The sequence below is a fragment of the Lolium rigidum genome, chromosome 2 (assembly GCF_022539505.1).
Source record: "Lolium rigidum isolate FL_2022 chromosome 2, APGP_CSIRO_Lrig_0.1, whole genome shotgun sequence".
In the NCBI taxonomy this organism is placed as follows: Eukaryota; Viridiplantae; Streptophyta; class Magnoliopsida; order Poales; family Poaceae; genus Lolium; species Lolium rigidum.
Genome location: NC_061509.1, coordinates 197,228,178 through 197,252,192, shown reverse-complemented (window position 1 = coordinate 197,252,192; position 24,015 = coordinate 197,228,178). Strand labels below are relative to the sequence as shown.

The 24,015-nt window shown below is 45.5% G+C and overlaps 2 protein-coding genes and 1 long non-coding RNA gene across 3 annotated transcripts; all 3 read right to left on the bottom strand.

Annotated features, from left to right (window-relative positions):
- Positions 1 to 3,489: 3,489 nt before the first annotated feature.
- On the bottom strand, positions 3,490 to 7,303 carry LOC124690448. Its single transcript, XM_047223836.1, has 6 exons — positions 7,193 to 7,303; positions 6,983 to 7,098; positions 5,770 to 6,796; positions 5,022 to 5,571; positions 3,610 to 4,839; positions 3,490 to 3,493 (listed from the first exon to the last, which is right to left on the bottom strand). Exons 2-6 carry the CDS (start codon positions 7,010 to 7,012, stop codon positions 3,490 to 3,492), a joined length of 2,841 nt encoding a protein of 946 aa, XP_047079792.1. The 5' UTR covers positions 7,013 to 7,098; positions 7,193 to 7,303.
- A 9,071-nt stretch (positions 7,304 to 16,374) lies between these two features.
- LOC124690447 (putative F-box/LRR-repeat protein At3g42770) lies at positions 16,375 to 18,561 on the bottom strand. Its single transcript, XM_047223835.1, has 3 exons — positions 17,806 to 18,561; positions 16,769 to 16,924; positions 16,375 to 16,668 (listed from the first exon to the last, which is right to left on the bottom strand). The coding sequence occupies exons 1-3, from the start codon at positions 18,559 to 18,561 to the stop codon at positions 16,375 to 16,377; spliced, it is 1,206 nt and encodes a 401-aa protein (XP_047079791.1).
- A 1,871-nt stretch (positions 18,562 to 20,432) lies between these two features.
- LOC124687938 lies at positions 20,433 to 23,456 on the bottom strand. The gene is made up of 4 exons (XR_006998361.1): positions 23,297 to 23,456; positions 22,781 to 22,922; positions 22,546 to 22,630; positions 20,433 to 20,555 (listed from the first exon to the last, which is right to left on the bottom strand). It is a non-coding gene; the product is annotated as an uncharacterized LOC124687938 (long non-coding RNA).
- Between the last annotated feature and the right edge of the window lie 559 nt (positions 23,457 to 24,015).

The window sequence follows — 24,015 nt, the reverse complement described above, 5'->3', positions numbered from 1 at the left end:
AGCGCGAACTCTTACTATTTAGCTGCTCGATTAAATAAATGTTTTGTTTAATGAGACAATGGTATTGTAAGTTAAGTTGGGTTCACCTCGAACCCAGGAGATATCCTCTTAGGACCCAAGAGGAGCTCCGAGACGACTTGTGTATGTGTATTGTAATAATATGTGAATGAGTTATGGACCTTGCTATGTTCTGTTGTACTACTCTGAGGGATATGATATTTGCGGAATGGTACTTCGCGAATGTTATATCAACGACTGGCATACTACAACATGCAGTGGTATGCAGGGTCACCACAGTAAATTGGAATCGTGTTTGAGTTCCCGCATTTTATCCCAAGTTTTATATTTATCTTCCCAGCGAGGTTCGCCATATATCCCAGTAAGGCGCCACTTCCGTCCTTGTCCTTCATCAATATGGACATCTATATATTTTGGCGCTGAAAAAACTTGCTGAATTGATATCTCTCTTTTCCATAACATGATCAGACCTCCACTTCTCCCATCACTCGGGTTTATAATTTTTGAATCCATTTGTAATCGTCTTCTTAGACATTCTGCCGGGTATTCATCAAGGTGTGTCTCCGACAAAAACAGCACCTCGGGGTTACTTCGCTTCTGTAGATCAGAGAGCGCACGAACTGTCGGGGCGTTACCCAGACCCTGACAGTTGAGGCCTAATATCCTCATTGCGACCGGACAGACTCCTCGAAGGAGCCCGCCGATCCATTTGAAGGGGAGATAGCTCCATCCTTCTTAGAACGTTTAGTTCTAGTTTTGTCCACCTTTCCAGGACCAGCAATAGCAGGACATCCAGTATCCACCACCATCGCTGCACCAAGATCCTCTTTATTTTGGCCTAAGAGTTCATCCTCATCCTGTTGGTTCATCTCCAATCTCCTCTTCACAGTTGAGTCTGAGGAGCCATTTTCCTCCATCTCCTCATCAGGCCTGTATCATCTAACGGATCCTCAGCCGCAACAACCCCATCGACATAGGGGAGAGCATTATATCTCCAGGATGCCATACCACCTCTACCCCGAGCCCCATTGGTTCCACGTCCTCTTCCCTCTCCATTACCATCCTGGTTAGAACGCCCTCCACGGCCACCACGGCCACCTCCACGGTTACCACCAATTTCACGGCCATGCCAGGAAGACCAATCGGCTTGCAAAAAATCACCCCATTTGAGGTTGTTCTCATCATGCTCTCCAGTTCCACATTCCAGGTGGGAGTGACCAACAAATCCACAGGCACCACAATACCTTGGCATCTTTTCATATTTAACTTGATAGAATTCCCTCTTGCCGTCTCTTGATATATGGTGTTGCCAACTTTGCTTCATGGTTCCCTTAATTAAGAAGATACGGAGTACCTAGTCCCTTGCCCCATAATATATGATGTTATTATAATTGATATGCTTATATATTGGTCATAATGATGCATCTTCATGCGGGCCTAATCGTTGATTCCCGTCGCTCCCCCAACTCCGCCGCCGCCACCATCGTGGAGGTGCATGTGGCTGTCGCCGGTAGGATGAAGCGCAGACGATGGGGCGTTCACGTTGTGGGGATTGTGGTAGCGACAACTTCTAGCCTTCCTACGGCTGTGCCGCTGCTCCGGTTGTGTACCAAATCGTCGGGCGAGGTGCCACGGAAGACGAAGTGGAAGGCTATCCGTGGCCCCGTGCCCGCTCAGGATGCCCCATCCCCGACTTTGTCTGCTCCCAACGGCTCCGCGGTGGTGCAAATTGGCTCAATAGGTATACCTATTTGCCCTCACTCTTATCTTTTGATGTCAACAATTGAAATTGGGATAGAAATCTTAGTTTGTAAGGTTGCACAGAGACAATTTGCATAGCATTCCGACCTCATTTCTCGATATGCTGGAGGGGAACGAGGTCGGCATTCATAGCGCACCACTCCAACCATTAGATGAAGGATATGCGTCTGGAGCGGCAGATGCGACTGACAAGAGGAAACTCGATAAGATAACAACGTGGGAAGCAAATAGAGAAGATGTGAAGAGAAGGTCAGAATTTTGAAGATAGAAATATCCGCCTCGAAGAGGAAAATGAGAAGATCTAGGTGATGATGATGGATCCAAACAAAAAGGTTCCTCTAACAAAAAAATGGTGGGAGATAAGAATGTCCGAGATATTGGAAGGTAGAAAGACAAGAATAGAGGTGGCTAGAGCTGTGGTGGCGGCGATAATGCCATCGGTGCTCCGGCAACCGGTGGTGGTGGTGGCGGCGACAACAATGGTGAAGGTTCTTCTTGACCAACACCATTTTCATCCCGAATTTCATGCTTTTTTTTTGAGAAACACGGTACAAGACTATGCATTTGATTGAAACATTGTTGTTAATTTAAATTATCTATGTTTTATTTTGAATATTGATGTCTCACTCAAAGCCTCTTTATGTTGAAAACCCTTATTTACGGTATATCAAGTGTCGCGGTAGAATGGATCTAGAATACCCTCTATCGTAAAACAGAATATTGTAGTTTGGGGTGCTGCGATAATTTTTGCACCGCAAAATGGAGATGCGGTTACCCGTTACCGCATCCGCATTTAACGGTTCCATGTTAAGCGAGAGATGTTCTTATGCCAACATTTATGTGTACATTAGCTTGTGTTTGGAGACGACTATTGTAGTGCAGTGTCCCATACCAATAAACTAGCAGCAGCTAGGGCCTAGGGGCACCATGCAAGGCGCACCAGCATGAAGCGAGCCTAGGTGGGTCTCACCTCACCCACAACACATACCTGCAAGAACGATAGAAGCAGGAGAAAAGTCAGCGCCCAGCAGGCAATAGAGTGGGCTTCACCAACACGTTGTATAGAATCTTGATGAATGCGATGTGGAGAAATTACGCTAGCGACCAGGCTGAGCGTAGAGCTTGCCAGACCACAAATATCCACAATGCCAACATATTATACGCTTAAAACTCATGTTGTATGAAATCACAAGACAATTCATCACACTAGTACAATTTTCCGATAATGATCACAATCATACAATGTTTGTTGTTCATCAACCAAACACAGGCTGAATTAACGGTTCATCAATCACAAAACCACACTCTCTTGTGGACACAAGTGGAGTATCTGGACACGGCACACCCTCTTATTACAAACAGACTTCAAACCAACACAAATCCGTTAGGCTAGTGAACATCGCACCAAGCATGAAAGCTAGGACTCCAAGTAGCAGAACATCACACACCAATCCAAGCATACCAAGGACCAAGGTCATGTATCGTGGCGAAAACACAACTTTTATTCACCCGCGAGGCTGCGAGTACAAGTAGTAGTAGCAGTGCAGCACGGACCGAAAACTCGAACACAGACACACTTTGCGGACACACCTACGCAGTTGGGAACACCCCGGATCTGTGAGATTAGGACTTGTAACAACAAAGTGAAGCTTCACGTAAGCCCAACCTCCTCGCACCGCGAAGCAACACATGCCAGAGTAGCGCAACATATCACCTGACAAATGAAGAACGAAAAACAGATAATGAAGTTATTCCTTCTCCCAAAGGAAAAAATGAAACAACTTTTCTATCGACATATATGCATACATAAGAAATCTATGTGCAACGGACCTTAGAAACGAGACCATCGGGAGGGTCTTCCTGTAGTAGGCTGAGTGGCGCGTTTCGAAGAGCGATGGGTCATGACCGGCATCCAAGCCATCCCACTCGAGTTTGTTCCACCAGTCCTTCTCGCAGTCCACCACCGGCTTGGGACCTTCACGTGCTACGGCCGGCAGACGCCTGAGACCCCAGCAATCCCGGAGGCCGATCGTCTGCAGCGCCGGCGCAGTCAATCTGACTTCGCATATCTGCCCCAGATTGTGAAGATGGTATAGCTTGATTTGCTTTAGGTTCTTGAATGTGACACCTGATGATATTGCTGGAGGGTACTTGTCGTCCAATGGAAAAACATCTCGGAGGTTACTGCAGTATGCGATCTGGAGGGTCTCTAAGTTGGGCAAGCTGAAGGAAATGGGGAGGACGTACACCAGCCTAGGGCAGTTGTACATGTATATGTGTTGCAGTCGTGCGAAACAACTATTCTGAATAATAGTGCCTCTACTCCAGATGCAATAAGCCACCAGGAGATCAGAAGCTGAAATTATTCTTATATGTCCAAAGCTCTCTCGTCCATATCGGCGAAAAAACACATATTGTAGCTTGGGGCACCTCACAACATGACACCATTCAAGCATGTCCCAGTTTGTTTCATTTGCTGGAGGGATAGCAGTGATTGAGGAATTGTCATGGACATGCAATGATTGAACATGACGCGCAAATAAATTGAAATTTGAATTGTCATGCATACTCTCTATATTATAGCTTCCTTCACCAATCTCGATATGCACATCCAAAGTTTGAAGCTGTTGGTGGTTCCACAGGAAAGATGAGCACATAACATCTTTAGTAAGAGCAACATTATCATAAGGTAAAATCAGACTTGTTGGAACCAAACCCTCTTGGCTAGGGCCAATCTCCTTGATACTTTTGGTATTGTTGGCTTGGCTATGGCTCATGCAAGAGATAAGGAGGTACACCATTGAGAGACATTGTGATATTCGGTGATAGAGTCCCTCAATGAACCTGAAAGTGAACCTTCCATCTGTAAAAGCAATAAATGCATGAAAGCTGAAAGATCTCTCTATTCCACAATAGACCATTGATCTTTGCTTCCACTGCATGTCTATACGTAGCACTTCCAACTTAGGTAATGCACGCCAGATTAGGCTACGGAGATGCTGACAACCCAGCAGGAACAACTTCTTGAGTTTCGGGATATCCATTGCAAGGAGGTCAAGTGTTTTAATCATGGAAAAAAATAGCGCGCTATTCCAACGCTAATAGCACGCTATAGCATATCTGGAGAGCCGACGCTACGCTATTTCGGCGCTATAGAGCGCTATTCGCGTTAATAGCACGCTATAGCATGCTAATAGCGTATTTTTAGACCCACGCTATTTTATTATAGCGCGCTATTTTTTTCCTTGGTTTTAATGGCTGTACCAGAGAGATCCAGATCCTCCAGATTAGGCAATGCACGCAAAAATATGTTCTGCAATCGACCACAACCATGGAGGGAGATCTTGGTAACTTGGACGGTTTCGATGGGAGCTATAGGAGACTGCAGGCGCAATTCCTTTTTTGGCAGTTGTATGGAATGATTCCAATTCTCTGCTGGCCCATAACCATCAAAGCTGAAACTTTCGAGCAGTGGAGGAGCTCCTTCCAGTACAACGTTCTCCAAGCTGGAACAACCATCAAGAACAAGCATCTTCAGGCTTCTTGCGGATGACAATGTCGGCAAAAATTCCATGTTAGTGTTGCTAGATAAGTCAAGGAGTTCCAAATTCATCATATCTATGGAAGAACAGCTGTCCACCGTGAACACATCTGAAGATTTGGTAACTCGGAGCTTGTAAAGTTTTTCTAGCTTTTTCCAAACATGACTCATAGTCTTCCATGAGACTCCCTTTGTATTTAGCTCCCTGAGATTGGTCATGAGTTCAACCATCAGAGGCAACAAAACATAATCTGTGAAACGTAAATCAAACACCAGCAGGTCCGGAAAAATCGGCACTCCACTTTGCTCTTTCCCTGTGTTTGTACAATGTTCAAGCCAAAGGAATCTTAGGTTGCGGCAGCACTGGAAAGGAGGGAATGCAAAATTGAAGCTGCAGTTGCAGAGTTTTAGCACACGGAGGTTGTTGGCTACTTGAAACAAATCATTACATACATATACTGGATCATCTCCCTCAAATGTTAGGAAATAAGATGATGCGTTATGAGGGACATTAGGGATATGATCTCCTCCGCATTTGTTGGAGGTGACTGAATACCAGCCTTTATAGGAATTTTTTCTTCCATTCAAATAGGATGCCAAAAGTCTTGTTCTATCCGTAGAATTGCTCAACTGTGGTATCACCCCATACAGGGCATTACCAATCTCCCAAGTCCTTTCACCTCCAACGATTCCATCACAAATCCAGTAGTTGCAAGCATGAGTAGCCCAATCATACTCAACACCAATAGAGCTATTAAGTAGTTGTGTTGTCAGGAACAGTGAGTACAAGAAGCAATCCAAAACTATTTCTGGGTTAATGCCATCTACAACGGTGTCACGAATCACTTCAGCAGCTTCTTTGAGCAATATATGGTGGGTTTGTGTACCAGTATCTGTGCTAGGGTTGGAACCCATAAAAATGTAAATCATATGAAAAATGGACATCTTATAGTCCCGCTGTTCGACCTGAAATAAGCCACCAGGAGAGCATAACAGTACACCTTTACCAAAAAGAGGAATGCCACAATTTACCAGATCCATTTCTTCGACTTCTCCATAGTAAAAAATCACCAGAAACCTTTCATTTCTTAGAGACTCATTAATCAAACTTCCAACACTTGATATCTCTTTTCGAAGACTGTCGTCCACACCTCTGAAATCATCATCTTCATCTTGCTTGTCAAATAAGTTCATTACATGGCCAAGGTTCAGCTCCTCCGCGATTGCCCTTTGCATGGTCCTTGTGTTTCTACACAAGGAGCGGTCCACATAGACAATTCTGCTAAAATGCTTTGTCGTGTCAGAAACATCACATACTGTGGATTTTAGGAGTTTGGCTATAGCTCCAAGAACAACTGATGTTCTAGAAAATCTGGCGTACGAGTGATAAAGGACAAGTAGTTTAGTTTTGCCTTCTGCAGTACCATAGCTTTCACGCAAAAGGCCAGCCAATTTTTTGACGGCGTCATCAAAATCCTGTAGTAGTCAATAACTATTATATATGACTGTCACAATACATTTATTTGTACTACAGTTTAGTTTAATTAATTTCGCATATGAATAAACAAAAGCAAAAAATATGCTTAATTATAATATTAAAAACAATATTGAAACATACAATGTAAATCAGTCACCGGGCTTTGTGAGAGAAGAGGTACCAACCAAGTAGTGCTGAGTTCGAAGTTCATACATGTTGAAGTTCTCGACAGAAAGCTAATATCAGCAGAAGAAGGCCATGATATATAATCTAACCCATCAGCTGCAAATTTCTCCACCCCCTGCAAAAGCAAGATGCCTGATCAGAAGCTGTGAAAACCTATGGCAAGAGAAGATTGTATTATATATTGTACAAGATGCAATTGCAGTAGGTACCTCTAGAGCTGCGAGACTGCGGATCGAGTTGAGGAGGAGTGAACTAATTAAGACTTCCGGATAACATAGAAGTTATATTCAGTGAAATTCAATCCTACATCTGAAGATATATCACCCCATCATCTTGCTCAGAACCTGTAAAAATATCACTTGGGCTTAGCCGGCCGCGGAGCTGGGGAATGGAATGCACTGGCATCGCACCACAAAGGATTATATATATGAGTATATGACTATAGGTATGTACAAGATGCAATTGCAGCACCTCTAGAGCCACCAACGGCGAATCGAGTCGAGGAGGAGCGCACAACACTTTCAGAGAAAATAGCAGTTATGTCCAAGAAATCCAGTGAGGGTGAACATACACGATCACTCACGATCTTGCTTGAAACAAAATACAATTTCACTCTGTCATGTGGTAGAGCCCTGGCTGCAAGAGATAGAGCAAGACCTATATTTGTGTTTCAGAAGATGGGGTGGTGTAATGGTAACGGCACGAGCTTTAATTTGGCATCTCTCAGCTTTCCTCTTGCCAAAGCATTCATGGTTCCCCGCTTGCTCTCGCAGATAGTGTCGTGTTGATGCTGATCCACTTTGTGGCCTTTTCTTTTCTTCCAATCTCCTTTGCTTCTTTGTTTTTTTCGTACAGAAGAATATGTCTGTTCCGTTTTGTTCAAGCAACATGGAACTTCAGGCATTACATAAATGGAATCAAACCGTAAGGTAATCGGGTAGTATATTCCATTCTTGATACTTGTGCTGTCACCTCCGGTCCTCGCCAAAGGCAACCAAATCCAATTCCATGGTGCAGTGATGCAGAGCGACTCCTTGTGCAACGGCGATGCCATTGGTCGGTCGAGCATGGTTGGCCTCCACCTGAAACACATTCAGGACCAAACGAAGATGCGCCACGCCGTATGGGAGGGATCGAGGTCGGGCGGCCGCGGCCACCACCCACCAGGGCGCGCGCACGGCACGCTTGCCGTCGCCGGCGTGCTCTTGGCAGTGACATGCAGGGACGGTGGAATGCGTCGGAAGGCGGCTAGACTGGGCGACGTCCGCCTCGTCAGTGAAAGCGGCGGCTAGGCTCCTCCCAGATCTGCTCCAGACTCCAGACTCGGACTAGGTAATGTGGTTTCCTTCATAGAGTACTCTCTTTTTTTTTCGAAATATAGAGTACTCTCCTTCGTATGGCAACAAATACATATTCCCCGTATATCCCAGGAAGAAGAAAGTGTATCGCTTTACCCGGCTCTCCTTCCCCTCCACTTCGATAATCCTCATTCGCTAGTGTTGTCACGTAGCCTTCACTTTTGGAAAAAAAAAAAGCTAATAACACTGCCCATACACAAAGTTGTCTAGCAAATGCAAATTCAATTCATACAGCAACTTGTAAGTTGAAGTGAAGGTACAAGAACTTTTGATCTGGTGCAAATTCATCAAAAATTATAATGAAGCTAAGACGTCGTTTTTTTTTTTGCCAAAACCCCCTGTATATATCTTTCTTTGATCTTGACCTCTTTCCCCAATCCATCTCGCGGTAGGCACGTGGACGTTGTAGCCTCCATGCCTGGCCCGATTGGCCAGCTTGTTGAGCTTGCGATCGACATGCCGAGCCGTCGAGGACGTTCCCGGCTTGCAGGTGGTAGCACATGCGTGGCTGAGGCCGTGGACGGACGGGTAGTACACCTCCAGCTGATAGTAGAATTTGTAGGGCCTGATTTGTCGCTCGTACCGAAATTTTCCCATTATTGCTTTTGCCTCGCTAGATGCCATACGAGGTGAAACCGATGCTGGGTCTGTTTGTGCATTACGTTTGGATCCCAACAAAGTTTCATGGTGCAGTTTCGGTCCATTGATTGGTTGGCAACAATATGCGCTACGTTGGTTGCGGAAGGAAGAATCGCCTAATTGGTTATGTGCTCAACAGCGATGCTATTACCTCCCTCTTCATAAGGTGCTCTTACCACTAACTAGCCGTTACCATGATAGTACCCAACACTCAAGAGAACTGACATAATAAGCATTGTGAGGGCTTACAAACAAGTCCTAATCAAAAGCAAGGGTGTTCCAAGGTGATATAAGCCCGTAGAATCCCTTGAGCAAAAGAAAGGATGTTCCAGGACGATATAAGCATATAGAACCCTTGATCAAACACCAATGTCTTGTACGCATAGGTTCAGAAGTACCACTACAACTACAGATGGACATAATTAACAGACATGCAGATAAAAGGAGGGTTACCGCCTAGCCGTGGTCGGGGTATATGTAGAGCCTGGCGGTGGAGCAGTCAGTCTTGTAGATGATCATCTTCAAGACGAAGGCTTGGAGCTTGAACTCCACAAAATCACCGTAATGGAGATCGTACTTGTAGACCATCTGCGCCCATTTCCTGCCGAAGACCACCTGGCCATCATGGTAGGTGATCTACACCCACTCGTCGCAGAACCGACACGCAGGCAAGGGCACACCGTGTGGCAGTGAGACCTTTATCCACTCCCCGAGCGAATCCTATAACCATGGCATCACGATGAGCATGTGGAGGTCATCCGTGTTGAGCTGCACGTAGAACCTCCGCAGCATGAGAGCTCGTGGTTGGAGGTGGCATCAGCACAACCTCCACCGAGCCTAGCACCTCCGGATTAAGAGCGCTCGTCCAGCGGTTGAGGGCGATGTTGTCCTGGTAGCCGGGTGGAGGGAACCACCCCTTGCCCACCCTGTCGCACTCCAGCTTGACGACCTACTCAGATAATTAAGAAAGTTCGTGTAAATGGCATGATCAAGAGCTTTGGCAAGAGCTATAGCCCCATCATTGTGTTGTTCATCATCAAGAGCATGAGCAGCACAATGATTAACATCTTTGGCAATTGTTCAATGTGTTGATCAACATCTAGAGCAGGAGCAAGACACTCAACAACATTTTTGGCAACTGGTCAATGAGTTGATCATCATACAAAGCATGACCAACACCACGATCAACAACATTGGCACTGTCAATGTGTGGATCATCATCTCCATCATGAGCAGGACAATGATCAACAACATTACCCAAATCTTGCCACATCATTACCCAAATATAAAAAAGCATTCTCCAGAACATTGTATGTTTTGTCCCAATTTCTGAAATTTGGGAGTGCAATCATTTCACACCCCGACAAATGCACTGCCCAAATTTGTAAATCTACCATGCGTATGCAGACCTCGACAAGCTACCCTAGTAGCGCATGAATTTTAGCCCTAACGTCGTATCGTCGGCCGCCGGACATAGCACACTCAACGAAGGTTACCAATTTCGACCAAACCGTAACCGCTACCTAAATATACAAGATTGTGGGCGTACCTTTGAGAAATCGGTCGCTCCTGTTGGCGGAGGAACGCTCCGAGACCTGGGCCACCGAACGAAGCTCGGGAAGAAGACGAGGGTCCGTTCGTTGCGGCTGCTGGAGGGGTTGAAAAAAACCCCAGCCAAATCGGCGAGGGTAGGACCTGCGAACGCAAGTGCCTTGCCCACCGTGACGCTATCTCGTCCACGGACCGGCGTCGATGACAATCCCCCGGCCAAATCCGTTAGAGGTGGCCGCCGTCATTGCCGCCCTCTTCGAGCGTGGCCTTGAACATATAGGGGACGAGGCCTCTGGTACGGCTGCGAGGTTGCTTCTGTCGGTCGCTAGCACGTTGAGCGGACGCGCCACCCACACTTTTTGAGCGGACATCTTCCTGATGTTGGGGGCGGCCGTCGGGCGGAGGGGGAGGAGGGGGAGCGGTGGCCATGGAGAAACCGATTGAGGTGAGAGTGCCGGTTGGGCGGTGAGGGGAGTGGAGTGCAGAGTAAACGGGTACGCCTCATCTCCCGCGCTTCCCAATGGGTATAAAACAATAAGCGCGCGGGCGCTCGGCAGGGCTGTCCCTAGAAAAAGGTTGAATCAGCCGTTCCTCTCAGAACAAATTTTGGCCTGCTTTAAACATCGTGTTGTGCAATATTTCGATACGAGCTGGGTTTTCAAATAATCAAACTTTGGCCCGCCGAATACGAGGAATACGAGAAATCCCATTGTTGGAATCAAGCCCTAGGCAATCATACATGTCGTCTTCCAGGAACACGTACAACCTACCACACACGCCCAAACATATAGGAGTACCATGTTCCGAAAGCGTAGGGAGGAATAATACAAAACAAACGTGCATAGTACCATGGTTTGAACGCATATAGGGAGAAATGTCCACAAATGGATCGATACAGCAGCAAGCTTTTCAGCCAACCTAGTTGGGGCGTAGTTGCTAGATACGTAGCCTGCAGGCTGCAGGGCAGCAGCATCAGCAGCCTGCACGCAGGCAAGGAAGCATGGCCGTAACTTGCTTCCCACATGCCTCACGTGAAGGATTGGATTCCATCGAGTACTTGCTTCCTCTTTTGGGTTAATCCCATGCATGCAACTATGCAAAGGAGATCGATCGAGCGTCCTCCTCTAGTTAGGCTGCTCGATGGGTTATATTTTTTGAAAAGAGAGTAACCTGCATGTGCATCGATCGAATCGATGCTGCGCGCCCTGGATCGATTTTGGATCAGGCGTCTTATCCATTTTGCAGAATTATGATACTGTATATCTAGTCTCCGGTGGCGTACGTTTGATGCTGTGCACATGCACGTTCTGTTGGGAATTTGCAGACAGATGCAGATCACAAGGGGATAAAACACAATGGAGAACCAGCTCTTATTCCAACAACACGGTAGACTAGCTAACCACCGACAGCAATATACTCCCTCCGTACGTACATAAATGCATGATGTTTTAGTCATCTTATTATAGCTTCACTCACTTTTGTTCGTATCTAATCTATTTTTAGTGTGTAGGTTCGCTTAATTTTGTTTGTATTTAATCTATTTTAAAGATCTAAAACATCTTACATTAGTGTACGAAGGGAGTACATGTTATCTGAGAACCAACCTGAAGTTGGGTGGTTAGGAGGGTGGTTGTACAGTTGTACCCCCAGCCCACCAGAGTTCAAACCCCAGGTTTGACATCTGTGTGTTTCATAAAGGCGGAATATTCATTCAGTCTTTCGGAGGTGCTCATAGGGGTAGGGTGCGCGTGTGTGCGTTCATAGGGGTGAGTGTATACGCGTGTATGTGAGCGTCTGCGTTTGTACCGTGTTTCTCAAAAAAGAAAAAAAATGTTATCTGTTTAAGGGGTCACCACTGACGGTCACCTCGTCTATCATGCACGGTCACCTCGTCTATCATGCATGTCCGGAGTGCTCGACTGCACATGATACATGTCTCAAATTTCTGTTTTTTTTTTTAACGAGAAAAGGTCCCGAAGGACCTAGGGCTTCATTTCATATGCGGTGGAGTACATTTTACAAACAGGCCCGAGGAAAAACAAGAAAATTACAACCTAGCCCTTGCAAATTACACTGAGGACCCTCAAATAAAACACAGAAACGCGATCAGGTCCAACTCCTTCTTCACCGCGACGAGCTCGCCGGAGTCGGCCTCTACGCCGCGGGGACGAGACCACTTGGGGCGCGGAGGTGGGAGTTAACTCCGACGAAGCGAGAGAGCCTCCGAATCGGCATGAGCGCTTGACTGGAGGTTGTTGATGCCTTGAGGACGGGCGGTCGCCGTCACACGAGGATGGAGGGGCCGCCTTTCGGCCATGGAGAACGGCGGCGGTGGCGCCGTGGTAAACCTCCGATGGAGGGGCTGCCTTCCGGCCCGGAAGATACGGCGACGGTGGCGCCGTGTGAAGCCTCCGAGAAGAAGCCAACGAGCTTCCTTGCTGCAAACGCGGTAGCCGGCGACGAGCAGGTGACCAAACCTCTTTTCCCTCACCGCCATGATGAGCAGAGAGGAGGAGGTCACCGCTGTATCGGTAGCTACCAGATCCGCGAGAGACGGCTTTATTTATGGAGATCTTCATCTCCCCCCGCCGCCACACCCCTGTCTCCGACCGCCGGAGCTCCATGAGGTCGAGAGGAAGACAACGCGGCGCCAGATCCAGCCGATGGGATCCGCCACCTCACTCCCGAAATGCACGCCATACGCCACTAGGGACCAAGATCTAAACCTACTACTACTGCTATACACTCCGGCGCCATCTCCTCTCCAACTCCAGCCGGCTAGCCCGGCGGAGAGGGAGGAGGAGCGGCCCGGCGAGAAGGAAGAAGGGTTCGAGTACGTAGCTAGCCGAGAGAGGAGAGGGGGGGGGGAATGAGCGAACATGTCTCAAATTTCGGGAGCGTCTTTACCGTTGATCCTCGTGTGCTAGCCCGGCAGCACACATGTCGGTAAAGTATTAGGGTCGTCAGCCATACATGTCGGCTAAATTTTTTCAAATACTCACACGGTTTATCTCCAAATCAACTCCTAATATAGAAAAAAGAAGAAGAGAATGACAGCGTCATCCGTGGCTAATACGCGCCAACATAATCCGCCTGTAGCCGCCGCCACATAGCCACCGAGAGCGAGTGTGTGCCTTGCAGAACACCAGCGTTGGCACGGATGGCGAACACGTCCATCTCACCCGCCTTTAGCGGCCGCCGCGGCATTGTCAGCGAGAACACCATCCTCGACCTGTCCAGATCTTCACGCCAGTCGTCACCACCGTTGGGGAGGAAGGGTCCTTTGTCGAGGAAGGCTGAGCCACGCCCGAAATCCGGTGGGGGAAGTTGGACCGCACACGAAATCACGCCGCCTCGAGGAAGGAGGCAACCTCGAGGGCAGCAGGCTGGCGACATCAGTGGGATACGTCGAGCGTGCCGCCGTGCAGGCGACTGGATGGAGCGTCCGTGACTACCACGCGATGACGGTCGGGACGTATGCGAGGAAGACGAGTGGTGTGGTTGGTGAGGAAAATGAGAGAGAGAGAGAGAGAGAGAGAGAGAGAGAGAGAGAGAGAGAGAGAGAGAGAGAGAGAGGAGGTGGGAATTGAACACTAACATGTGGCCCCAACTATCGGGTTCGTTTGGGCGTTGTCGGCACATATATGAGGCACGCGATGACGTGCGTTTCCTATGAAAGCATCGGTGAAAGTTTTTTTTAGTTTGGACCTTAATAACCATATGGAAGAGCTATGTTGAATTGGTTATGCAGCAAGAGGTATATCACCGGTTGTTGTGACACAACACAAACTATTCTATGAGGGCAGGATATTACATTTTGACCATTGGTTCTGAATTCTGAATGTTACACCAGAGGATTGTTCAACACCTTTCAACAAATTCCTTGAAACAGGCTTTGGTCCTGCTATATTAATATAGCAACCACACATAACTGCGAGAATCCTGCTAGGACAAACAACACAAACACGTCCAAGAGAAAGAAACAAGAGGAAGCAAAACAAACTAAGGCCAACAACGCTAGATCGATAAAAATGATGGTGACCCGCAACCGATGCATCCTTTGGAGAAGTCCCACCATGCTCCTATGCTACCTACAAGAAGGAATATGACGATGACGACGCTGCTGTCAGGACTGGTCCTACGATTTCTCCTGATACATGGAGGGTAGTGAGGAAGGGGTACACCCGACGCCCTTCAAGAAGGAGTAGCGGCGCCCGCACACGTCACCGCATCACAACCAACTGAGGCGACAAGGATTTCTCCCAACCCAAAAAAAAACACATCCTCGAACAATCTGTAGGACTCCACTAGAACTTTGCGCCTACCAACATGCGCCACCACAGTCTTATAGTCACCATCATCGTCTCACCGTGGCAAACGATGCAAGGCCGGCTGGACCGAGAATAGACAGCCGTAAACAAGGGACGGGGGTATCACAACCAAGCGAGAGAGAACTATCTCCACAGCCATAGGCGGTATCCGACTGGGCGTAGCAGTAGAAGCACACGAGTCAGACAAAGGACCTGGAGGGCGGCAGAAGCATAGCCACGTGGAGGACCTCCTCCACCGTGAGACGTGTGTAGACTGGATGTGACAGCAGGGGCACAATCCCCACCGATGCAGCACGTAGGCCACCACCACCGATAGCCTCGAGCACCTCGCCATTGGTCCGGCCGGGCCCAAATCGGGCCCGTGAAGCTCCCGCCGCCATGCTGCAGCAGACGCGGTGTCGTCACCGCCACCCTCATCACAAGCTGCACTTCAGTCCAAGCCTGCCCTGACCCAGATTAGAGAACGGTGATCATTCATTGTGGTAGACCGCTCCATTTTTATGAAGTTTTTGCCAACAATGACGCAGTTCCTCTTCCTGTACTGTATGCTGATTAGTTCACACTAAATTTCCTTCTCCAAGTTTTGCTGATTTGATGCTCAGCATCTACAGTAATGTGGTTGAGTTTCTTTCGGAAGTTCCACTTGACGCATTTGGCTATATATAAGAAACTTGAGTCTGGAACTCTGACTTATTCTTTGCTGAAACGGGAACTCTGATGTTTGCTCTAACAGTTTAGTGCTTAAGACAGACAAGATGTTTGCTACCCTAGATCCTTGAGTAGTGGAGTGGACTGGGTCAGTGCCCCAGTGGGGTGTGTGGGCACTGCGTTGCACGGCTCACCATTTTCTTGTAACATTCTATTAATGACATGACAAACTGAAATAATTCCCAGCTAAAGCTTATGTTGGTGCTAATGGCTCGTGCATGAGCTGATAAGCACTTGGTGGTCTGGAACTGTTTCAGCTTCATTGCATTAAACCCAGCCAACACGGACTCTTCAGTTCTAAGATGCGTCCCTTAAAGGCTTAAACCATGTGGTGCGCTAAAACTAAGCGTAGCCCAAGCCACACAATGAAGAAATTTATCCCAGAGATGCTCACTGTCAGACCACTAATACAACAACCGACTGCCAAACAGAATGTAATTATCGCTCGGGATGACTGGGTGTTGGCACATTATACTAACTGCCAACAAGATGTGAAACAATTCGAAATATATTTAAAGATAAGTTAGACTAGTAGAACTGCAAAGGATTGAATCATTGAAGCATATAAACGTGCAACCTGTTTCTCCCATCCAGAAGTCATGAGTCTCAGAACAAAAGGAAACACTAAAGATGGAGTTCACCACAGGACAGTAATGCACCCTTCAGACCTCTCACAATCATCATAGTTGATGGTTGTGATCTGTGAATGCAATCCTCCTTAGAAGTCTTCAGGACTGTCATATCCATCACTCTCAGAATCATTGTCCCACTCTAGACTTTCATTTGCCATCTTCTCGACTATGCTCAGCGTCTTGCCTTCTTCACCTGTCCTTCACTGGCACTTATCTTCTCCTGTAGGGCCCTTTTCTTGATATATTCATAGAGAGTAACATGTATTTCATCCTTCCTGTACTTGTTAGTCACTAGAATGGTAACACTGATTTTGTCCAGGCTGACCCCGTTTGCCACCAGAACGTTCCCTAGCTTGTCGATCCCTTCATCACCCTCGGAGCATTGTATCGTGACACTTTCAAGGAGTGGACATTGAAAGGTCATTCCATCAACTGGCCGATTCTTTGTTTCTGCTCCTTCTCCAGCCTTGTGAACCTAGAGACAAACAAGGAATAAATATAAAAAAGGTGACTATTAGTGACTCTTATTAAGCTAATGCAATAATTCTATGCATCGTATGACATACCGATTTTTGAATCAACTTGAGCTTTTCTAGTCTTGGTGAAAGCTGGAGGAAGCGGAGCACAACGAACAAGTCCTCAGTCAAATACCATTTGCCAATCTCAAGAGTTACAAGGCTCTGAAACACTGAACATGTTGGCAGCTCCTTTTCCAACATAACCTTGCATTGAGAGGGTTAGCAGATTATAAAATAATCGGTAGGACAAAGATATTTTGGCATTTCCAAGCACTACGTGAACCATCTACAGGAAAAAAAAAACCATCATGTTTTAAATAAGTAGCAACGAGCCCTATGCTTGTAGAATAGCTGCACCTTGAACTTAGCATGCATATCTTTTTTCCATAAGCATACACACAGCAAGTCCGCAAGTGTTTCACATCTCCATATCAAGCAGAAGACCTTTTGACAGCTAGATTACTCCAAATGCCTTTTTTAGTGTACTACTCTATTCTGATGGATATGCCAAGTTAAATCACGAAACACGCATATTATGCAACTTCAACAATTACTTACTGAAGTTCAGAACAACATACAATATCTGCAGTACTATAAGTAATAAGGAGTAGTATCCTGATCCCATGGATAGTAGGCTGTCATACTAATCATAATACACTAGCATTAAACACCAACAAGCATAACTTGCAAAGAACCTCCAGAAGTAAAACTAACAGCTTCTGATTCAGACACATGACTGCACTTTAACAAAGTAAAGGAAAGCAACACTCAGTAACACACAGACAACCTTTAAGAAGGAAAACTAACAGCTACTGGTCTCAAATCACCTCGAAGACTTGGTCAAATACATTTTTGTTTTTCGAAAATATCAATTGCATCAAGGAAGGAAATTAGCAGTCCATATGATGCTGAAGCTTGCTTGCCATCCATTTGCAAATATCCTTTTGTTCAGAACTATTTTCCAAACAAAATATGGTAGTTCTATCCATCCAGTTTTCATTAAGAATTGACAGGGTTGATGTTTGAGCAAAACAAACTAGAACAGTAACATATAGAACAACTGGCTTGTTTCTATGGAAACATACCTTTATGTCTAAACCAAATAAGGCAAGCTTCTTGGCATGCACAAGAATTTCTGTAAACTTACATCCACCATCAAACGTAGTCCCACGAGCATCTATCTGTGCACTCTCTAGAGTGGGCTGGTCTCTCCAAGAAATATTTTTAAGTTCATAACGCATGCACTCAAAGCTAATCAGATGTGGGGCAGATATTGTAAAACACGGTGGGATATCAATGGAGCCATCAATGGTCAGCTTTTTTAACACCTTGGACTCTATGAGGTTAAGATAGCATAATGAATCTATCAAATGTATGTCTTCAAGGTAAGGGCTGTGAGCAATGAACTTGTTCAAAGATGACTGCTCGAATTCCACATCACGCAGAGTCAACTTTTTGAGAGACGGGAGGTAGATTTCATCTGGTATTACACGTCCAATATGTTCGAGATCATTGCCAGGAGCTCCCCACTGTAAATTCAGCTCCTGAAGTGAGTGGCAGGTGAAAATGCAAGGAGGCAAATGAGTCTTATCATAATCATCAAGTATCACGTCGAGCACTTTAACATTGTGGTTCACTGCATACTTCATCCATCTCCGCATGCCTCTGACGTGTATGCCAGGAAACTCATCCCAATGTAGTTGGAATGTGTGCAAGTCTACATTGGAACGGACGAGCAAACGGTCGTTAACCATACGAGCAAACTTTTTTGCCGTCAAACCCTCAAAATCTTTAGAATCAAGGCGTATAAACTCCATGGCATCCTCATCAGCTGGATTCATAGCAACCCCACCTCAGATTCCTTACCACAAACACCTGTGATGCGTAGACACATTCAACACTTCACACTTTTAATACAAGACAAAAGCCAGAGGCCCTAAGAACTGATATCAAGACTATGCATATTGCTTCGGTATAAAGGTTTTACTTGTTTTCATGATTTTAATGATCTCTAAATTGTGTGGATCATGAAGCAGGGCATTTTTTCGAACAGCACAAGAGTACTTCATTATCTAACAACCTAACAGAATACAAGAAATCTTGACGAGTAATTTTTTGCCGCTAATCAACACAGATCCGGGATTACAAACCATGGAAAGACATTGCCTATAGTATAACTTCTGTGATTTATTCGTTAAAATATATTGACTAGCTCTTTCCATCATTTCAAACTTGTTTAGGTAGCTAGTGTGTCAATTCAATAATAATAATAACAATAATGAGATTATTTAAGATCTTTTTCGAAGGAAATCGTGGGTATCACTAATGTTTGGTTAAAGGAGCCACTAACTCGTCTTTGTAATGGCCTAATTCGTGGTTGATTAAGCAGAAGTAATAGCTTAGCTAACAAAGAAAGTGTCATTGGTGTGCACTGATAGAAGAAGCTAGACCAGACAGACTCGCAGAATACAAGTGGGAAGATCTACCTTGTGAGCGAGAACAAGATTCTACATTCCTACCCAGCTATGAATAGAAAAACTGCAGGACAATTACCTCGCGTGGCACCTGCTGTGAGGAAGGGAGCGAGGAGAATGGCGGTGGCGGCGGATTCTGATTTTTAGGGTAGAGATAGGATAGAGGTTGTGCGGCGTTGGCTATGGCGATTGGCGGGGATGGGGCAGGATTCAGGAAGGCGACTGGATGAGGATGGGGAAAGGGGTCTTTCTCTCCCATGATTGACGTGCGTGAGCAAAATATTGGCGCCAAAATGTCAGATTAGGCGGGAAAACATCCGCCTGTGCTATAAACGCCCAAGGACGTGGCTAGGGAGTGCGCGGGCACTGTTTTGCTCTCCGCAGTGCTCCCCCTGTCGGAATCAGACAAGCACCTGAAACGGAAAAGGTGCCCTGGACCTTTCCCTTTCTGGATTTTGGCACGCTGGTCGCATAGCACGGGAGTCTAAATTGGCTTGAAGAAAAAAAGACACCCGCGCACCCAGGTCCTCCAAAACCGCTACTCCGTACGTCTCTAGCCCCTGTCCCCACCCCGCTGCTTTTGCAGAGGCCACACATGAAAAACTCCATTGCCTACACCTGGTGGCTGCAGTTTCTTACATAAAAAACACCAGATTAACATAGTAGAAAATAACTGCTCATAAAGGAAGATCGATTAGGAGCTTCTGCTTCTCCTCCTCTCCCCAGCAGGTACTGAATAATCTCCCACTCCTCCCTGTAACTTCTTATGCATCCATGTGACTCCTAGATCTAAAATAGTACTACTAGCATGCAAATTATATTCTCCCTCCAGAGATCAACTTAGTTTGAAGTTTGAACCGTCGGAAACAGCTTACAGTCTACATCCCCTGTCCCTACAACTAAGCCTGAAGCAGAAACTCCAGGTATTCTTGAAAGAAAATGTAGTTTTCACCCTGAATTGAACAACTACAGGTAGCTGGGTAATGAACTGATACAGGTTAGTTGCTGACACATTTTTCCTGCGAAACAGGTCCATAAAGATGATGTACATCCTAGTACCAACACAGCATTGGTAATATGCATATTATCTGGGATGTAATTTAAGGGCACGAAGAAAAAAATTCAACTTGAAAAGTACAGCAGAGACAAGGAATGTAAGAAACTTGTTCATTATCTTGCTCCTGTGGCAAAATTGGAAGTCTAAATACAAACATTGTTTCGGGTTTTTAAGCGGAAACATTGTCACAGCTACCACAACGATATTACGCAGATGTTTTGTAGGTGACAAAGTACAAGTCTTGTGCCCTTTATACCTTGTGCTGTGTGTCTTTATACCTTGTGCTGTGTGTCTTTATGTAAAACTACATAAAGAGAGAAATAATTCAGTTAGATGTGATGTTGTATAACAAACATGTATGCATTGTGAATGTAGCAAAAAAAAATGTTTACTGACATAAGAACTTCTTTTATTGCAGATATGTATGGTCTTGTTAGAGTTGTAGTTTTAAACCTGAATCAACCCGCAGAAACAGATGTGGAAATGCGAAATGAACAAGGAGAACCAGATGTGGAAATGCCAAATCAACAAGGAGAACCAGATGTGGAAATGCAAGAACTTGGAGCAGCAGTTACAGGCCAGATACAATAAGATGAAGTGCCATTGGATGAACCACAATGAGCCTGGTGATGTTGACAGTGAAAATAAGCCCACTACTAGTCATCCAAACAGCAGCACCCTTCCATCTGCTGACACAGGGGATGGGACAAGCCAAATACTTTCTAGTGAAGAATCTGCTAGCGATGACGAGGTTCAGTCTACACAAAGCAATCAGAATCCACCCAAGACCCACTACCCTGGCATGATTTTTGATTTCTGGGAAGCAGCAAAATTACACTACAACAAATATGCAAAACATATGGGTTTTCCATTAAGACCAGCACCTCCTGGAATTATACCTTGGACAAGCAAAAGGAGAAATACATCTTTGTTTGAAACAAGAGTGGCAAGAATGAGGATATAAATAAGCAGGAAGCGCCAGCTGTAAGGCAAAGGAGCCGCATCATAACTAAGAAGACGGACTCCAGGGCCATCTCAGGGTTGAGGAAAAGCGGTTAAATGGCATGTAACTATGTTCGTAGAGGAGCATACAAACGAAACGATTAAAACAATATCGTTCGAGAGATACGCAGGTCACACAGAGGTATCCCCATAGACAAAAATGATTTTATCAAGTTTTTGCACAAAGTACATCCTATAAAAGTAAGTTCTTACGATTTGTGCCCCAGTGGCTAGATCTTATTAACTTTTGAAGTAGAAAGAAAAAGAATTGCCTCCAGTATATGTAACATTAAGAACTTACTCCAGTGCAAAAATAGAAGTACCAAAATAGACTATGAAGAAACCATGAACATGTTTATCCATGGTGAACTATAAGAACATCTATCAGAACTAAGATATTACATCCATCAGAACTACATGATGACATATTCTGGCATGAAAATAAATAAGAAAATGAAACTACATCCTTTTAAAACTGAAAAAAGAACTACATCATGAATGAGAAGTCAAAAACTACATCATGTTTAGATAAGTACATACTGGTAGAAACAGTTTGCATGTATAATTGCATCCTAATAATTAGAATTTTGCAAACTATTTACATCCTAGAAAGTAGAATTTTGCACATTAGTTTGTATGTATATTAAAACTACATCCTAATAACTAGAATTTTTCATACTATTTACATAGTATTTTTAATCCAAAATGCCAATAAACAATGTTGTGAATTACAACATAAATTATGCAATGAAAGATACAGTTTGCATAAAAATTATTACATCTTGAATATTAAAAAGTACATCATAAGAGGGAAAGACTTAATAATGGTTAGTTGGTTACACCGTAAACTAGTGAATTTCATGAACTAAATTATTTTGGATCCCGAACGCTGTAAACTACACCCTGAATATTAAAGTTTCATCCATGAAATTGCAGTTTCCAGAATAAGTTACATCATAACCTAATGAATTTCATATAGAACATTTTTTGTGCATCCCAAAGTCACCCCTGAATATTAAAGTTTCATCCTACAGAAGCTACATCCTTAAAATTGCAGTTTCCAAAAAATATTTAAAAAGCTACATCTTGTGTGCCAAAAAAAATGTACATAAAAGCATAGCCAGTTAGCCACGATGATTAATACCATGATACATGCTTAAGAACACACACAAGTCTAGTTACATCCCTGTCCCTCAATAGTTGTACTCATGAACACAAACACGCTGAACTGACCAAAACGTAACCTAAACACAGACAGATATTAATATGGCCCAAATAGAAAGTCCTCTCACCTTGATCTGTGGACGAACTTGTCCCTCTGTAGTTGTACTAACGAATCGCTCAAGCTACAATTTCAGATTCCCTTCCAAAATCAACCTAGATCAAATGATAGAAACATCCGATTATATCGAGATTTTAGTGTTCTATAGATGCAAAATCTCCCAGCGAAAAACACACATAGGAGGCCGCAGGGGACTCACTGCCATCGAAGCAAACCGAACTGCGAAAATCAATCGGGAACCCTACCTGAACGAAAATAAGGACAACAGACTGAGATCCACCTAGCAGAACCCTTGTGAAGCCTTGCAGCCGATAACCAGCTCTGCTTCCCAGGCTCCCACACCCGCCGGTACCGTTGCCCCACAGACGTGCGAAGCAACCATGGATTCTGCATCATGTATTAGAGGCTTAGAGCGAACAGTCTGGTACTGGTAGGGCAAAAAACTGAGTCGTGAGACGCATGAGTGCATGTGCAAGTACAAAATTCTTGAAGTTATATTCATGCGAGCATAATCAGGGTGTAAAATTTGGGCAATAACTACATCCTGGTAGAAACGACTACATCCATTTCGCAAATTTTAATCTTTAAACTCCATCTTGTTGATGCGAAAAAATATCAGAAATCCCTATTGTCTAATAATCTAACCATAACTTCAGAGCACAAAAATACATCCTATGAGTACAATACTACATCCGTATGAGCAATCCCTTGCACATTTTAATCGTGAAAATGCATCCTGTTGAAGCAAAAAAAATGCTTACTGTCTAATCTGCGGCTGCGCCCGCGACGGAAGGGCGAAGATGGCGCCCACGACGACTTTCTGGAGCACGAACCATACCGCGCCGGAGGTTAGACACCAGCACCATACGAGGGCGGGCCAGGGACCGAGGTCGACCCGAACGCGGAAGGAGGTCTTCGGCGGCGGCGACGACGTCGATGTCTTCAAGGGTGGGCATGGAGGCAGAGGGAGGCGAGAACCACCCACTGATCAAGGCGGCGGGCTCGGCGTCGGAGGCCGGGAAGAAGGCGGAGGGCAGGGGCGCAGGGCGCGGCGGCCGGGGCTGGCGCATGCCTTCTCCAGGGCACGGCGGATCGCGTGGGGGCCGTCGGCAGCCATCCCTCCCGTCTCCTGTGTCCTGTGTGTGTGCCCGTGAGAGATGAAGGGGATTGTGCGTGCGTGTCACGTGGTCCTACCTGCCCCGCAGCGAGTGAGCCGTGTGATCGTTGATCGGACGGACGTGAAAGGTGAGCACCGCGTAAGACAAGACAGTGCCCACGCAATAATTAGATTTTGCGAACGCCCAAAGGACGACCAAATAGTCGTCAAAATCAAAGTTTTGATAATAAACAGACAACTTCGATTTATCGTAGGGAATTTATAAGGATAATTTCGAATCCAAATTGAGTCGGCAACTCGATAAACAAAAAGAACAGATTTCAATGAGTAGAGCCGCCGGAACAGATCACACTAGTGGAAAAC